Source organism: Gastrolobium bilobum, unplaced genomic scaffold, assembly GCF_033153095.1.
Source record: "Gastrolobium bilobum isolate Gb01-03AN ecotype WA unplaced genomic scaffold, APGP_CSIRO_Gbil_v1 utg8583, whole genome shotgun sequence".
NCBI classification, from domain to species: Eukaryota; Viridiplantae; Streptophyta; class Magnoliopsida; order Fabales; family Fabaceae; genus Gastrolobium; species Gastrolobium bilobum.
The window spans coordinates 468731-487361 of NW_026898347.1; the positions used below are offsets into that span (position 1 = coordinate 468731).

The 18631-nt window shown below is 34.5% G+C and overlaps 1 protein-coding gene and 1 pseudogene across 2 annotated transcripts; one reads left to right on the plus strand and one right to left on the minus strand.

Moving 5' to 3' along the window:
• Nucleotides 1-7682: 7682 nt before the first annotated feature.
• Nucleotides 7683-13740, minus strand: LOC133315118 (bifunctional dihydrofolate reductase-thymidylate synthase). 2 transcript variants are annotated; one of them, XM_061516683.1, is made up of 12 exons: nt 13537-13740; nt 12071-12594; nt 11587-11986; nt 11472-11516; nt 11201-11266; nt 10353-10414; nt 10192-10266; nt 9939-10104; nt 9718-9841; nt 8936-9042; nt 8657-8821; nt 7683-7889 (listed from the first exon to the last, which is right to left on the minus strand). In XM_061516683.1, the coding sequence occupies exons 2-11, from the start codon at nt 12505-12507 to the stop codon at nt 8711-8713; spliced, it is 1593 nt and encodes a 530-aa protein (XP_061372667.1). In that variant the 5' UTR covers nt 12508-12594; nt 13537-13740; the 3' UTR covers nt 7683-7889; nt 8657-8710. The 2 variants fall into 2 exon arrangements, with proteins under 2 accessions (XP_061372667.1, XP_061372666.1); XM_061516682.1 differs by having other exon boundaries at nt 7683-7940.
• Nucleotides 13741-14570: 830 nt separating this feature from the next.
• LOC133315106 (21 kDa protein-like) lies at nt 14571-15193 on the plus strand (annotated as a pseudogene).
• Nucleotides 15194-18631: the final 3438 nt, after the last annotated feature.

Sequence of the window (18631 nt, forward strand, 5' to 3'; positions counted from 1 at the left end):
CCATCAGAGTTGGAGAAAGCTATGATACAGCTTTCTAAGACCACAAATGATCACATGCAGACTAATGATGCCTTTATGAATGAGACAAGAGCCTACCACAAGAACCAAGATGCTTCTATCCGGAACTTGGAGAACCAAATAGGCTAGTTGTCTAGGCAGTTAGCTGAAAGAACTCAAGGGCAATTTCCTGGTGATACTATTGTGAACCCTAAGGCAGAATGCAAATCCATTGTAACCAGGAGTGGAATTGTGATCATTCCTCAAGACAAGCCAAAAGTGGTTCAGAAAACGAAAGTTGATGAACCAGTGATTGAGCCGGAGCAAGAAAAAGAGGTAGAAACGCCTGCACGGCAAGAAAAAGAAGAGGCAAAGGAGAAACCTGTTGAAGCCCCAAAGCAACTAATGGATTATTCTCGCTTTGAGAAACCTCCTTATCCTATGAAGCTCAAGCAGCAAGCACAGAAGCAACAATATGCCAGATTTTTAGATATGTTTAAAAAGTTGCATATTAATATTCCTTTTGCTGAGGCTTTAGCTAATATGCCTAACTATGTTAAATTCATGAAAGATTTGTTGTCTAGAAAGCATAGATTGCAGGATTATGAGACAGTAGCACTTATTGAAGAGTGCAGTGCCATTATACAAAAGAAGTTTCCACCAAAGCTTCGAGATCCTGGGAGTTTCAACATCCCAATTGCGATAGGCAACACCAATGTTGGCCGGGCACTTTGTGATCTTGGAGCAAGCATCAATCTGATGCCATTGTCGATGTATAAGTCGTTGGGAATTTCTGAATTGAAGCCAACTATGGTCTCTCTACAGCTTACTGATCGTTCATTGAGGAGACCTAATGGAATCATAGAAGATGTTCTTGTTAAAGTTGACAAGTTCATCTTCCCTGCTGATTTCATCGTGTTAGACATGAAGGAGGAGAGTGAAATGCCCCTTCTGTTGGGTAGACCGATCTTGGCCACAGCTCGAGCTATGATTGATGTAGAACAAGGAAAGCTCGAGTTGAGGATGAATGATGAGAAAATCACTATCAATGTTTTCGATGCTATGAAGAATTCATCTGATCAGAGTGATTGTTTCAGACTTGATGTGTTTGAAGAGGTGGTTATGGAAGAGAAAAATGATTATCAAGAGCTTGAAGAAGAGTTGAAGGCTCAAAATGAAGCTACTCCACAAGAAGAGTTAGAAGTTGTTTTTGAGGTGCTAGAAAAGAAAGGAAATGATATAGTTACATTAGCACCAAAAACAGAATTGAAAGAGTTACCTGAAACTCTGAAATATGCCTTTTTTGGAGATGAAGAGCAATACCCTGTTATCATCAATAAAGAGTTGTCTATGGATGAAGAAGAGAAGTTGTTGAAAGTGCTCAAGGAGCACAAGACAGCTATTGGGTGGTCTATTTCTGATTTGAAGGGCATCAACCATTCTTTCTGTACTCACATGATTCTAAATGAAGACAATGTTAAACTTGTGAGACAACCTCAGAGAAGACTAAACCCCACAAAGAAGGAAGTCCATCAGCAACATGAAGAAAGCAAGACAAAGGTTAAGATGGAAAAATCCAAGAGTATGGAAAAGCATGTGAAGACTAAATTTAAAGTTCCTGAGAACCCTCCTCCTCGTCCACGTGCATATGATTATTATGGAAAGACACAATACTGGACCAAGAAGATTGGGTCATCAATGGTAACGTGCTTCCAACCACCATAATCACATGGGGTATGTCATACTCGTGACGTTAAACAAGCGTTAGTTGGGAGGCAACCCAATAATTTTTGAGTAATTTTCTTATTTAATTATGTTGAGTCTTTTAAAATTTAGAAAGAGTTAGTTTTTGGTCTTTGGTTTGTAATTCTCCAATACGGTGGTCATGTTATTTTCTGCTTGATATTTCACATGGGTGTGTTTTACTTGCGCAACAGTTACTTTCCACGACTAGTTTAGTTATTGTTGGGGACAACAATGTTCTAAATCTGGGAATTGGCCACAAACGCGTTATCTGAAGTATCACATACAGCGGAACAACAGAAAAGTTCAACAGAAAATCAGAGAATTCATGTCTACTTTAGGGGAGTTATTTTAACCTTTCCAGTTTATTTTTGTTTTAGTTTTAATTTTTTAGTAATAATTGATATGTGAAAGCATGTTCAGATTTAGAGGTGCTACTCAGTCAATTCATTGATTGAAAATAAGGAAGCGTTGTATGATATGTATTATTGTCATGGCATTGCATAGAGCATGAATAGAGATTATGATTGCTCGTTTGTTGATTTCTATGTTAATAATGGATAATGATGCTTGAAATAAAAGTAGGAAGAGTCTAGTTTGATACCACAGCTGGTGAGGTTTGAGCCTATACAGTTAATTTTTTTTTAGAGAGTCCTCCCTGTGGTAGTTCTCTAGAACTAGATCTAATTCTCTCCAATGCATGTGTTGATTGAGGTGATAAAGGCATTCTATTCTACTAGCTTATGGCCAAATAGACACCCGAAAATTTTTTCATTGCTAACCATGTTGAGCCTGAGACTGTTTTTGTTCAATTACCTGATTAAACTATCTAAACCACTTCCACCAGAACTTACCTTGATAGAGATTGAAATGTCAATAATCAAAAGTTAGAAGTGATTAAGGTAAGCTCCACTAGAGTTAAGCAGTTGAAAAGAAAAAGAAAAGAAAACTAGTCCTCAAATGAATTCAAAGAGGAAAGAAAAAAATAAATTGAAAATTTGAAAAACAATGATGAAGAAAAAGGTGAACAAAAAGGATGAATCATAAATTCAAGTAAATAGTGGAGTTGAAACCTAAATTGAGATATGATTGAGTCTTAATGAAAATGGTGTTTCAATCTCAATGATTATTCAGCCACTTTCCAAATGATCCTAACCTTAAGCCAAACCAAGTTATAACCTTAAGAAGCCCTTTTGATCAATCATGCATGTGTTGGCGTTCCTCATCTTCAGGAACTTGAGACTAAGATCAAGCTTATGGTAGTGCAACAGCTGTGATGAAATGAGTGATGATGAATACCCCCAAACACTGAGTGATGAGTGAATATTATGTCTTTGTGAGGGGTAATCAAGTTAGACTCTGATATTTGAATGAAGTTGATAAGCATCGTTTTCAGTTTTGACTTGGAAATCATTCATGCTTAGCATAGTAATCTTTATGATTGTCTGTGCAATGCTAAGCTTGATTAATTGAACCTTGCTTCCCATGTTTTAATTCTGTTTATTGCTGAGGATAACAACATCTAAATCTGGGAATTGTTTGATGTGCGTCTAGCATATGATGCTTTCTAACTTAAAAGAAGTAAGGAATTAATCATAAATGTGTGAAAATAAGTCATAAATACAAGAAATATTGATTATTCCTTCTCAATCATTCTCTCACTCAATTTATGTGTTTTAATAGCAGAAAACTCCATAAAAGGAAGCAAAAGAGAGAAGTAAGATTTTCCAGCTGGCGCACGGTGCTCGGAACCTGGCGCACGGTGCGCCATTTTATGCAATTCGTCCATGTATCCTGGCGCACGGTGCGCGGGAGGTGGCACACGGTGCGCGGGGCCTGGCGCACGGTGCGCCATTGACAGCTTCAGCTCTGTTTTCTCATGCACGGTGCGCCAGACTTGGCGCACGGTGCGTGGGCGATATAAATTTTATTCCAAATTAATGCGAATTACACTAAAAAGGGCCCAATTGGAGGGCAAGTGAGATTAGGTTTTCCTAAAACCTAATAAAAGGGTCAGAAACACATGGAGGAGGAACTTTTGGACAATAAGGAAGAGAAAACAACAAAGAGAGGGAGAATTCTTGGGAGCTTCTTGGAGTTTCAAAGATTCGAACGATCAAGACGGAAGATCTTCATCTTCCTTTTCTCTTTTAGGTTCTGAATGTTATTTTCTTTTATGATTATTTTGTCAGACATGAATATGTCTGGCTAGTTTCATCATTGTGGTAAGGGTCACAACCCTTGATGTGAGCCCCTTATAGTTTGGTTGAATTTTACGTTTATCTATTTTAATTGAATTTATCTTTCCTTGTTCTTCATGTTATAATTCTTTTGGAACTGATCAATCTATTAGGATTGCGAGGGTTAGGGTTTGCAATAGGGATATTGAAATTCTAATTCCTGACAAATGATAAGATAACGGTTCATGCATGCACTAGGGATAGGCTACATGAACCGCAAACGTTAAAGATTCATTGATTCTAATGTTTAACTTGAAAAAGGATTTCTAAGGGATTAGAATTCTAATAGAGTTAATAAGGTTAACGTCACTAAGGAATTAGGGCTTAACTAATCATATAAAAGACGATGAATCGTTTGATCAATTGAATAAGTAAACGTAAATGTAATCCAAGTTGCAAGGTGGGAGGTGTTTGTTTCTCTTTACCGCAATATTCTCTCAAATATTACTCAACCTTTATTTCGTTCTTGAATTTCTTTAAGAACTTTTGAATCATTTACATTTTCTTGAATTGTTCTCATATTTCACAAACCATAATTGTTCTTAAATCATTTTTATTAATCCAACAAGAGAGGAATAGTTATAAATCCTCGTGGAGACGATACTCTACTTTCCCTATTATTACTTGGAACGATCGGTGCACTTGTCGATTATTCGCAACATCTGACCTAATATGTTACTTGTTATGAATATAATTATCGGCATGTGACTTGATTTATTTGCAAAAAAATAAAAGACTGATTTAACTTATTAGCTTGATAAAAAAAGATAAGACAATAAAAATTTATCCAAACAGAATATAGAATCAACAACACTAATAATTCCACTGATATTCATAAATTCAATATATATCAAAATAACATAATATTGAACAAAAGCATTCATAAAGTTTGTTTAACTAATAAAATGGGATGAAATAGGTTGGAGAGAGAGAGCGCTATTATCAGTAGCATAAAAAATATAAAATAAAAATAAAAGTTAGTATACTAAGCCAGTATCAGAGGCTCTAAGGCCGAACTTTTCAATTGGAACTTGAGGCCTTTTTATTAAACGAGCTTCCATATAAGTTCAAGCCTAGTTCTAACAACCAATTTTAGACAAGTAAATCTAAGCCTTCACGAGTCGGGTCAAATACCCTTAAAAAATATCTGATTCGTTTAGCTATCACTGCTAATCTCGGGACATACATTCCAAAGAATAGTGCATCGGTAGTTCATTTCAAACATATAGGATATTTTTATTTTTATAATTGTGTAATCATAGTAATAGCCAGATTTACAAATTAATGTTGAATACTATTTACGAAAATTTATACCATGCTATAAAAAGTTCATAGTTTTTTAAGAATACCCTTAATAATCCAAAAAATAAATAAAAAAATACCCCTATATGTATCATTAGTAAAATATATTATCACTGAAAACTTAAGACTTCCTAAATATTTTAAGTGCAAAATCTTAATTAAGTATTATAATTAAAGGCAAAATCAGGAAATTTTGTGTGGGGACGAAATTATAACATATATTCTTTTTGAAATTATAATTATTTATATGACAAAAATATAAATATTTTAGTCACAACTAAAGGTTTTTATTAATTTTGAGAGGAGCGATCACTAATTATATGATCAAAAATTCAAAAACAATGCTTAAACTCACAAATTTGAAGGAGGAGATCGCCTCCTAACTGCTCCTTCATTTCACCACTAATTATGATAGCTATTAGCTAATTAAGAAAACAATTGAGAACGAGAAAAGGTAAGAATAGCCCCGGAGTTACAGCATCTCGCATGTTTTTTTAATCCGTTACCAAGCACATGACATTTCATGGATGATGGTAATCATGGTATATTAATATGTCATAAGCTAGGCTTTGCACGTGAGGTAAGCTATTTTACGTGTTCACATAACTTGTTTAGACTTTGGCATCTTATATATTGGATACGACTCATACTTCGCATACTGATAAAGGATCTTATTAGCGAGGTCAGCGGAAAGGCAACTAAGCCCATGAATAGTTGCTGGGGACCTCCGATTTATTTTAATTTTATTTTTCTTAATAGTTTGCCCTTGAGCCATGAATAGTTGTGCTGTTAGAGTTTTTTAAATCCTATTTATATTCTCTTCTAAACCGAGTGATAGTGAGATGAATGTAGTACAGATACAAGCTAAACGTAGTCTACGTTTGGTGAACCAGAATAAATCATCGTGTCAATTTTCTCTCTCTCTTTCTCTTTTACGATACAACACGGAAGTCGAACAATACAAATCGACAACCTGTATCAAAATTGGTCATGTATCAGACCATAAATTCCACAATCATGCAATTTATGTTATATCCCAATTTGTGATTCGAAATTCAACCTAGGATTTGTGATTTCAAATTTGAATTGAAAGGACAATCCAATCCAATCTGATTTATGATTCAAATTCAAAAACTAATTTGAAAGTCATTATTAATTTGATAAGTTATTATTTTGTTATTGAATTTATATAATATTATATATTTTTCACTATTTTTTAGGAAAGAAAGTACTTTACATAAAAATTGTTAAATTTCTATTATTTTTTCTATCATGAACATGAGAATAGTATGTTCCAGTTTCTCTTCTTCCAACAGTTTCACAACCTTCTTTCTAAATGTGAGGAATGATTCATTAATTATTCCTTCTCCAAACTGTGCTTTCATTTAAGTTTCAGTAGTAGCTCTCACTTATTTGGCTATGATATTGGATTTGATAAATGTATTTGAAACAAAGTCATCATTACCAATGTACCAAAAAAAATAAAAATAAAAATCATCGTTACCATCCCCACAACCTGAATTGATAGTCTTCTAGCTTTTGAAGAGTGAAAGACCCCTGTGCCTCAATTGTTTAACTTTTTATTTTATTTTTTTGGTACACTATTGTTTAACTTTCTCTGCTGAAGGACAATATCTTGACATTTTAACGGAGTCCAATTTCGCGTCTTCAATCAAAGTCTGCAGTAATATGAACAGCGAGATTGCCCTGTGATATTCTTGGTCAAGTTAGATCTGCATGTCTATACAATGTGTTGTTGGAATTCACGTCCCATTGTCTTTTGGGGGGGGGGCTTTAGTAGAGGGAAAAAAAAATTATCAGAAAAAAAAAAATTTCAAACACAAGTTACTAAAAAGTGTTTCTTAGGCCACAATTTTTCCAAAAATATTAATTTAATTTTACTGATGTTATGTGTTAATTTTCCCAAACACATGAAAAAAAAATCAACTTCATCCCTTCAACAGTAATCTTTTCCAACCATTTTACATACAAAAGCAAATGATGGAAAGAAATTTTTCAGGCCAAATTTTTACTTCACCTCCTATCAAACATAAACATATAATTTTCTCCATCCCATTTTCCTAGGAAATTTTTTTTCACCTCCTACCAAACATTAGAGGTGACTTTATAGGGATTCCTCAAATTCATAGATGGGTTGTGAGGGCTCACACCAAAACTACTTAGGTAACGTGGTTTCATTGTTTTTGTTGGTTAATGGCTTCTCCCACCGGCTTTGTACTCGTTAATTATTTTCACTCGGTAACCTCCCAAATCCAAAAAACGAATTGGCAAGCATATTCGAGGACACAACCAAACAAGTATAAACAACCTCATCAAAATGTAAGCAAACACGAAGAGGAACAAAGATAAAAAAACAGCCACCTCAAAGAGACAGCCGATCTTTAACTTAAAGTTTCTGATCCCTCAAAAGTATCTATGAGCGAATAAATCCGAAGAAAAGAAAATGCACCTAACCTAAATCACCTTACAGTCATAACATGTGGACCTAAAAGATTTCCACTAGCAATATATATGACTATTGAAGTCTGTTCAACGAGTTGTTCGTAATTTGTACACAGATCTAACATAATCCTCCAATGATTGTGCCTGAAACAATGAAATACAAGGCTTCCGCATCGAATAACAGCATATGAAACACTGAAAAAGAAAATATGCAAATCAAGTGACTTGGTATCAATTAAAAAAACTCACCAGAAGAAAAAACCTAAGCATTCTCATAAAATTCTCTGAAGCAGAATCATTAATAACATTTTATGGGCACGTTCGTAAAACTCACAACAAAATAATTAGGTGTGATGAAATTGGTGTCGAATTTTTTATGTTTGGTAGCTGTGCAAATTTTGAATCTTACCAAATCAGTTTTTAAGTCAAAACTTGTTTCAAAAGAAATCCAAAACAAAGTTTAGAAACTACCCCATAATTAAAAGGACAAACACTTTTCCCTTATTTAAATCAATTGCTTCCTTTTTCTCTTCCAACTTTATTTGAATTTTAAAGACACAAGTTTTACTAAATAACATTTAATGCTAAACCAGTTCAAGACCAAATTTCAAACAAAATAATTATTATTTTAAATCAATTTCAAATTTATATAGATTTATGAAACTAGTTATGAAACCTAAAAATTTCTGAACCTGTCATTTAGTTCGCCATACAGCCCTTAAGGTGACAAGATGATAACAAATTAGAAGCGATCTAGCACAACACTTCAGCATACAAGCTCACCATGGTTCTACGGCTTATGGACCATAATAAAGCACCAAAACACATTCTATATATCTCCTTTACATAAATAATAATGATAAAATAATATCCAGCGGAGTTCAATATATAAGATTAAATTGGATACTTGCCTCATTTTAAAAAGCAGACACAACCTGAAGACGGGACTGAGAATCTACTAGATGTTAAACAGCCATCTTCATCTCAATCTTCTGGTGAGGATCATAGCCTATGAGCTTGAAATCAGCAGCCACAAAAGAATCTATATCTTTCTTCTTTGGATTTATCTTCAAAGACTGCATTGAAATTAAGGTAGTCAACAAGGAAACAAATTGTAAAGGGTGCTAAATGGTAAAAGTTTTATAGCAAACTACATTAAAGCAAATAATTTCCTTGAACATTACACATACTGGAAAAGGTTTTGGTAGGTTATGTAGCTGCTCCTGCAAAGGCATCAGATGATTGCGGTAAACATGTGCATCCCCAATAACATGGATAAAATCACCTGGAATAAGTTCTGACAAGAAAAAAACAGAATATAACGATTGGTAAGTCTATTTTTAAATTACTTTTTTAAGCTGTATTCTTCTATAATGATACTATCAAAACCAATAAACTTCTGAACCCTGAACCCACCTACACCAACCTACAATGGTAAAACAAAAACTTTTTGATAAACTTCTGAAAACAACTTTACCCAAAAAAAAAAAAAAAGCTATAAAAAATGATGAAGAGTGCATTATACGAAAGAATACTACCAAGAAAAATCAACAGAAAGATAAAGGCTTTGGTCTCTTGTACGCATAAGTTTTTCAGTTACTAAAAAAGAATATATAGAACTGAATCAACCTCCTCGCAAGACTGATATCCCAAAAAAAAAAAGATTTAAAGAGATAAACTTTTCTGGGGTCAATCTCAGTTTAACCAACAAAACTAAATCAGGCTTGGGCTGAGCTCAGCACATGCACAAGTCTGATTATTACCCCCTGGCCCCTGCACACAAAAGTAACCGCAACATAATATTAAATATTAGAGAACCACCACCTATTAATTTGCTTAAAACCATTTACAACCAAATGAAATGGCATATATCATCTCTTATTCCACCAAAAAAAACTCAAGATTTAAGAAGATATGTACATACAACTACATATTTTTAAGTCTATAGCAAATGCTTTCATAATTTGCATACCACAAACATGAGCAATCATGCATGTCAAAAGGGCATAAGATGCAATATTAAATGGCACGCCCAGGCCCATGTCAGCAGATCGCTGATACATTTGACATGATAACTCCCCATTTGCTACATAGAACTGCAAAAGATAAAATTAAAAATTAAAAAAAAAATCTTTAAAATGGAGAAAAAGAGAGAGACTTTTTTAAATGAGAAACTCAAATATGGCTGCAGACCTGTGCAAACATGTGGCAGGGTGGAAGAGCCATCAATTTAAGATCAGGTGGATTCCATGCAGAGAGAATGATCCGTCGATCATCAGGATTATGCTTTAACTTGTTAATAACATCTAAAAGCTGATCAAATCCTTGGCCGGAGTAGTCAGTATGCATGTCAGTATACCTATAAAATGCAAGACAGGGAATAAAGAACTGGGCTATTACACATAAATCTATTGACCTACTCAGAAAAAAAGTATAATCCACCTACCTGGCACCAAAGTGCCTCCACTGAAACCCATAAACAGGTCCCAAGTCACCTTCCTCCCGCTCTGTGAAACCAATACTGTAATAAAAAAGGTAAAGCCAGCTAGTAATTGCAAGAAGAAAAGTATACAATTTGTACTTAAAACAATTGATAGTCATGCTTGCCTATTGAGGTATTCTCTGGATGCATTGCCATCCCATATATGGATGCCTTTTTCCTGGAGAACCTGTCAGTATAACATGTTTTAAGTATGAAGTTCAAAATAATCATATCTGCTCTACCGACAAAAGATTCTTTGAGAACCAAAAAACAAAACACCTCATGCAAGTTAAGTATTGTGATTGAAGTTTTAGTCCAGAACCATTTATACTTTTGACATCAACAAAGAAAAAGTGGACAAGCAAGTGGAAATTGAGCTATCATCAAACTATCTTATATTCTATAGCATCACAAATAGATTAATTTTTTCAATCTCCAATATAAACAAAATTCCATGAACTTCCTTAGCGACCATCAAGATCTAATGTTTCATCAAAACAGTGACAGATATGAGTCAACAGCTTATGAGTTTGAAGCTTCTTATGCCTGGCTTTTAACTATTCACCAAAGAACCAAGCAAACATTCAACAAACTCTCCTTGAGCAAGTGAAACGTTTCCCAATTTTTCTACATATCATGACATTCTGTCTCAAAGCATTTAGCATAAAAGATAAATTCATTCAGTTATGTATGGATTAACAAGAATCCAATCATATTATACACATTTGATCAATAATTTCAAATTTACAAGTTCAATAAAATTTAAAAAACAAATAATACTGGGAAAGTGAGTTGGATTGGAAGCTCCTAGCTTTCCATAAGTCTACCTCTATTTAGACCTAAACTTAAATAATATAAAGTACACCAACCTCAAGTTCCACAATATTTGGCTAAATTCAGCTTGTTTGTGACCTAACTAAGAAACGTGAGGATTTGTATGCGTGTGGAAAAAATTAGCAAAAGATATCATTACCTTGGCATTTGTTGAGCCACTAATAAACCAAAGAAGCTCTTCAACAACCCCTCGCCAAAATACTTTCTGGGAATCAAATGAAGAAATCAAGTCAACTTCTCTATCAAATGTTAAAATAGATATTCCTCTTCCCCAATAAACATCCAAAGTAGGAAACACCAAAAATAATTAAATCAAAACAACAGGAAAAAGAAACAAAATCACATGAATGACAAGTCATTTTGCACAATAGATTAAACACATATCTTAAACAGTAAACTCCACTACATGCCTTAGTTGTTAGAAGAGGAAAGCTTTTGCGCAGATTGAACCTCATCTGTGGAAATATAGTGATGAAGTCAGCATATAAAACACAACCACCCTCAATATACCAATAAAAATATTACCTGGCAACCGAATTTTGACAAGGTACCGGTCCCCGTCCTATCATCCTTAGTTGTACCTTCAGAAATGATTTCTTGAACCAGCCTAAGATACATGTACTCCTCATGTCTCTCAAAAATCATATTAGGAAGAAAAGAAAATTTCTCAATCTCAAATTTAATGTAATCTGAATTATTATCCAAAGGAGGATAAGCATTTTGACTTAGGCACTCTGCTGCAGAACTCCTTACACGCACATAAGTGGTGAAAGAATAGCTGATGTTGTTTTCCATCTTAGGGAAGGATGAGTACCATGGCCGAAATATAGTAGAATCAACTGGAGGCATAAAAGTGTCACACTCGATGCTTGCTTGAATTTCTGTGATGTGGATAGCTTCACATCCAGGTGCGTTGAGAGCCTCTCTGTACATGGAAATTATCAGCCATAACAGAGAAAGAGCTCAATATGAAAGGGAAGGAGTAGAAGGGAAAAAAAAAAGGATATACCTAAATATTTGACCACCTCCTATGACGAATACTTTCTCAATTGACAGACAGTAAGGAGAAGCAGCTAAAAGTTCCAATGCAGAAGACATACTTCCACATATAACAACATTCTCTGCCGTTGCAATATCAAAGCTACCTGAGCGAGTCAGAACAACATTAAGGCGACCAGAAAGAGGCCTGTAATCAAGAGGGATACTCTCCCATGTTTTTCTTCCCATTACAATAGCATTCTTCTTCTCAGGGTCAGATGTTTTCGCAGTGATCTCCTTAAAAAATTTGAGATCAGTAGGTAATCTCCAGGGCAATTTTCCATCCTTACCGATGCCCATATTTTGGGTGGCAGCCACCACTACTTGGTAAGTCCTCTGCGGAATAGGTAGTGGCTTGACAATGCCAATGCTGTCTCCATTGGAGATTAGAAAAGAATCACCTGCCATAATGGAACTCAAAAGCCGACAGACACTTAAAGCTGGCGTCCGGAAACAAGGGCTGCACAACCAATTCTTTTGGAAGTGCAGCAGAAACTGAAACCCAAAAAGATACTAGATTAAAACTAATAACTATAAATGACACCACTCATATACAAAACATAATGAGATAAAATGGATACAACATACTGTTAGAGAATAATATAAATCATTAAAAAGGCACTCACTCAACATCTTAAGGTTTTGGGTTGAATTGGTTATGGTATCAGAGCTTGAGTGACTACAAGGTCACAAGATCGATCCTCACCGCCCTCCACTTTAAGGTGGAATTAAAATAAAAAGCACAAAAGGTAAACCAAAAATTGGGCATGTGCAATATCCACGCTTCTAGCCCAAAGGGCTCTTGCGTGAGGGGGTGTATTAGAGAATAATATAAATCATTAGCAAGGAGTGGAAAAAGAACAAGAAGGATATACACCTAAGACTTAAGTTGCTTCAAAGATGACTAATAGGGAGAGGGGACATAACCGCCATATTTCAGCAAGAATTGCTGAAGCTAATGTGTGAATAAATCCAAGCAAGTTACGTTACAGAATGGTGCTAAACACTGACCCTACGACGCTATTTTTGGCTTCACAACAAAAACGAAAGCTTCCTCTCCCCTTTTCCCCTTCAGCACACAAAATAAACTTTCTCAAAGACTCCGTAAATTTCCCAAAACCTGTTTAATCACTTAAACTAAAATCAAACACACACATATGGCATTATCACAGCACAAGACGCATATAAGAAAATCAATCATTTCCCGAACTATCAGAACGACTGAAGGAAAATGGAGAGATTACGAAGCAAACACGAGGTTTAAAAAACAAAAACACTGAAGGTCCCAAGCGCTTCCTAACTAACCATCCCTACAGTTAAAATAAATTCATCCGTATCTACGAACAACACAAACAACCCATGCAACATATTCAGTAAAAATAAGTAAATTAAAGAGGAAAAAAAGCATAAAACTGAAAATGTGAAGAAGGAACTGACCGATCTCAAAACGAAGCGCGGAATTTTGGAAGAGTTATGACCTAAAAAGTAAAAACCTTGCGCAAAATTCCATGAACGTTATAAACTCGTAAGCAAAATCAAAATCAAAATCTGAAAAGAAAGAATAATTAGATAATAAAAATAAAGGTTGTGAGAAATTTTGGAGTAATGGACATTTCAAAGGTAGCAGCTGAGAGTAGAAAGTGAGTGAGCGAGGGAAATCGGGAAATATCCCTTTGTGAGCTTTGGCCTTTGGATAATATAATATTATACTTTCAACTTATTTTTTCTTTATAATTTTTTATAATTATATTTTTATTAATTAATAATTATCATTTATTGTAAATTAATAATTAATTAATAAAAATAATTATTATTAATTAATAAAAATTAATATTTAAGATATGATTATAAAAAATTATAAACAAAAATAAATCGTATAACCTTTCTTATATAATATAATGGGAAAACTTTTTAACTCTTATGTTAGTGACCCTTTGATTTGCGTGCAAAATTTTTCTTTTCTTTTTCTTTTTCTTTTTTAATAAATATGGGGTCTACCACTAGTTGAGTCACAACATGAGAATTGAATTCTCATTGCAACGCGAGAAAATCAAATCCCTAATATAATATAATTTTTCCCGCCGAAAAACGTAAAGTATTGAACAAAGTCAGAAACCAACAAAAATGAAAATCCAAAACCAATTTTCACGCAGAGTGCCGCGAACTCATTGCACTATATAACAGAGTACTGTTTGTAACAAATCATGTAATAAATTTTCAATATTTGCAAATACGCACCCTGTATTACAACTCACTGTTAAAACCGTGCTTATTGACAAGTCATAGGAGAGTTTTCTCCACGCGTCCTGGAGGCTAAATAGAGTTTTAGACAGAAAAGAAATGATGGCATTCTCGTTATTACAGCCAAAGATAGCGCACATATAGTAATTTCACGCAAATATGTTGCCTACATAAACCGCTCTCGCTTGCACAAACAGACAAATCGTAACACAACGGAACCAAACCAAAAAATGACAACCCAACGGCCTCTTCATCTCTTACTATCCCTCCTCTTCTTGGCAGCCGCATTCTCAGCGGCCATCGCCGTAGAAAACGGCGGAACCACCGGCAGTGACGGCAACACTGATTTCATCCGGACGAGTTGTAACACCACGCTCTACCCGAAAGTCTGCTACAGTTCCCTTTCTCAGCACGCCAATGCTGTCCAACAGAACCCTGTCCTACAGTTCGCGTCGCCATAACCGTTAGCCTCTTGAAGGTCCAAAGCACAGCTTCCTACCTCTCCAACCTCACGCGCGAAGCCGACAACTCGCCCGCTGCCAAGGCAATCCATGACTGCTTCTCGAAATTAGACGACGTTGTCAACCAAATCCGCGACTCACTGGAGCAAATGCGGCAGATAGGATCCTCCGGCACCGGGGATGGCACCAGCTCGTTCCGATTCCATATGAGCAACGTGCTGACGTGGATGAGTGCGGCACTCACCAACGAAGGGACGTGTATGGACGGATTCAACGAAGTATCGGAGGGTCCGGTGAAGACGGATGTATCCCGTCGGGTGACGAAGGTGAAGAAGATAACAAGCAATGCTTTGGCGCTTGCGAATAGTTATAGCAACAAGGGAATGCCTTGAACTTTCAGATTCTTCGGTCTTATGTGATGTTGCACAGAAGATTAACATTTATAACGATGATCAAACTAGCTAACTGATTAACATTTATTTTTCAATCAATACACCAAACTCATTTATTGATTGAATTAATGCAACATTTTCAGGATTTAATTTTGGTACAATGTTATTGTGTTTTTTTTATTGTTATCATTCAATCTTGCATTGAAACTATAAATTGTTACATTAAAGTCAACTATATATAATAGAATTGACTATGTTAATAATCGCATAAAATGTAACTTATTTAATTCACTAACTTGAATTAATTTAGTCAACTCTGAGCATGCCTCTCTAATAGTAGAGGAAGGATTGAATAGATGATTTAATTTGCATTTATGTCTTGCTTCCCTGAGTTTGTCTAAAACGAAGATTGTGTTTGAGTAATTTACTAATCGGATTGCATGGATGAGTACAATCTGTCAATTCGGTCGAAGTATATCCTAAACGGAATGATTTTGCTCTCTGTAAATGATCATGTTTTACTTCCACTTCTCACTTGTTTCTCCGATTATATTTTTGCGCAGGAAAATAGCAGCATGTTATTCAGTAATATTAGAGGCACGAATTTCATAGCATTTACCATCTTGGCTTTGAATGTTTGAATGAAAATGATCCGCTTCTGATTACTGTTCTGCTTTGAATTTAATCTGCAACTGGACTTTTGGGGAGGATTTATTCTATGTAACTTGATCTTGTTTGCATTCATTACTCGTAAATAAAGTTTCTTGTTTCCCCCCTAATTAAAAGTATATATAATAAAATTGACTATATTAATAATCACATAAGACATAACTTATTTAATTCACTGACTTCAATTAATTTAGTCAAATCTCAGCATGTTTTCCTGATAGTAAAGGAAGGATTGAATAGATAATTTGATTTGCATTTATGTCTTGCTTCCGTGAGTTCGTTTAAAACAAACTCATTTATTGATTGAATTAATGCAACATTTTCAGGATTTAATTTTGGTACAATGTTATTTTGTGTTTTTATTATGGGGAATAATATTGTAACAACCAAGTTGTGTTAGTATCATATTACTATCAATCAATCTCACTGTTAGATCGATTATGTTGATTCAACGGTTATATTTATATTCATCTTTATATGGTTATGATTCCCCATATTTAAAATGAAAGCATTAAATATAGGAAATCATAACCATACAAAGGTGAAAATAAATATAAAATATTAAATTTGGAAAATCATAACCATACAAAGATGGAAATAAATATAACCGTTGGATCAACATAATCGATCTAACGGAGAAATTGATTGGTAGTAACTCAACTTGGTTGTTACAATTTTTTCCCCTTTTGACATTATTCCTATCTATGATGCACCGAACACTGACATGGGACACGACACACCGACACGTTAATTCTAAAAAATGGCATATTTTGAAACCTTGGGACATGTTTTGATATTAAATAATACTTTTAATATATATAATATAATTTATATTTAATACATATAATAGTCCATAATAAGTCATATAACCAATCAAATATTCAAATTTTATAACATAAATAAATAAAAATATTTTTTCGTACCTTGTTAATTTTTCATGTTAAATTTCATAACAGAAAAAAATTGATTTATATATTATTTTTTTATGTTTAGTTAATAAAATAAAATTAAGACTAAAAAAAACGTGTCGGAGAATTGACCACGTGTCCCAAAATATTGACCGCGTGTCGGAGCGTACGTGTCGATGTCGGACATGCATTTTTTTTTTCAAAAAAAGGCGTGTCCGAGTTTCCTAGATTGTTATCATTCAATCATGCATTGAAACTATATATAATAAAATTGACTATATTAATAATCACAAAAAATATAACTTATTTAATTCACTAACTTGAATGAATTTAGTCAACTCAGCATGTTTTTCTAATAGTAGAAGAAGGATTGAATAGATGATTTGATTTGCATTTATGTCTTGCTTCCGTGAGTTCGTCTAAAACGAATATTGTGTTTGGGTAATTTACTAATCGGATTGCATGGATGAGTACAGTCTATCAATATGGTCGAAGTTTATCCTGAACTGAATGATTTTGCTTTCTGTAAATGATCATGTTTTACTTATACTTCTCACTTGTGTTTCCGATTATATTTTTGCGCAGGAAAATAGCAGCATGTTATTAAGTAATAACTAATAACATTTTTAGAGGCACGAATTTCATAGCATTTACCATCTTGGCTTTGAATGTTTGAATGAAAATGATCCGCTTCTGATTACTGTTCTGCTTTGAATTTAATCTGCAACTGGACTTTTGGGGAGGATTTATTCTATGTAACTTGATCTTGTTTGCATTCATTACTCGTAAATAAAGTTTCTTGCCCCCCCAACATGTTAAATTAAAAATCTAAAATTAACGCACTCACAATTATTTTTTACAAAAGAACTTGCCAATCACACATTGAGAATATATATTTTCTTCGATCTTATTTGTCTAGAGATTATATTAGTTTGGTTTCTTTGTTGGATATCTTGATAGATTTTAGAAGCTTTCCTCACTTGATATGCTTTTTTTTTTTAGATTTTAGATTTTTTTTTTCAGGATATCATATTATCTAAGGAAAAAAGAAAAAGAAAACACAAGAAGAACAATATTTGCTTTTGGTTTTTTTAATGGGGCTTTTTGTAGATGTTACGTCATTATACATGTATTATTATTGGGACTTAATAAATATTACTTGTTTTTCTTCTTCCTTATTTAGTTTGATTTTTTTTTTTTTTGAAATTTTCTAATCGGTGTATCGCTTCGCGACTAGTTTGATTCGGAACGGATTCAGGATTAAGGCTTTAAACCCCTCCCACAAGTGGTACTTGGGAGGATCAAACACATTCTCTCACCTCACCTGCTCAGCTAATATGCACCTCCCCACCTGCTCAGCTAATATGCGCCAACTAAGTTACCACCATTTGGTATTTCTCGGAATTGATTTCTGAACAGACAAGTACGTGTTCCAACTCCATTATTGTAACGATTACAGGAAAGTCAAGCATCCCACAGCCACAGGTTCTACCACAGACTTTGGGAACATGTCTATTAGCACATTTCATAGCACCACACAATTTAGTATGTTTTTCCTCTCAACATAAGATTACAACTACTTACCTTGCTCAAGTGCACCCAAATTAGCATAAGCAGATGAAACAGAAACCATGGTTATCTCATCAGGGGAAACTCCCATAACTTGCATTTCCCTAAACAATCCAATGGCAGATGCAGAACGTCCTAAAGGCGCATACCCTCTAATCTTGGCACTCCATGTCACCGAATCTTCTTTGGATTTTCATCAAACACCTTCCTAGCAAACTCAACCCTTCCTCGCAACAACAATATATGTGAATCATGGTGTTCTGAACATGGAGATCATCCTCAAATCCAAACT

Bases quoted from the DNA above. Each gene is read 5' to 3' on its own strand.
- LOC133315118 (XM_061516683.1), bottom strand. From the start codon at position 12,507: ATGGCAGGTGATTCTTTTCTAATCTCCAATGGAGACAGCATTGGCATT. The intron at 11,987-12,070 runs GTATATCCTTTT...TTCCATGTACAG, and splicing joins GGAGGTGGTCAAATATTTAG to AGAGGCTCTCAACGCACCTG. The intron at 11,267-11,471 runs GCATGTAGTGGA...TTTGATTCCCAG, and splicing joins TTCCTCTTCTAACAACTAAG to AAAGTATTTTGGCGAGGGGT.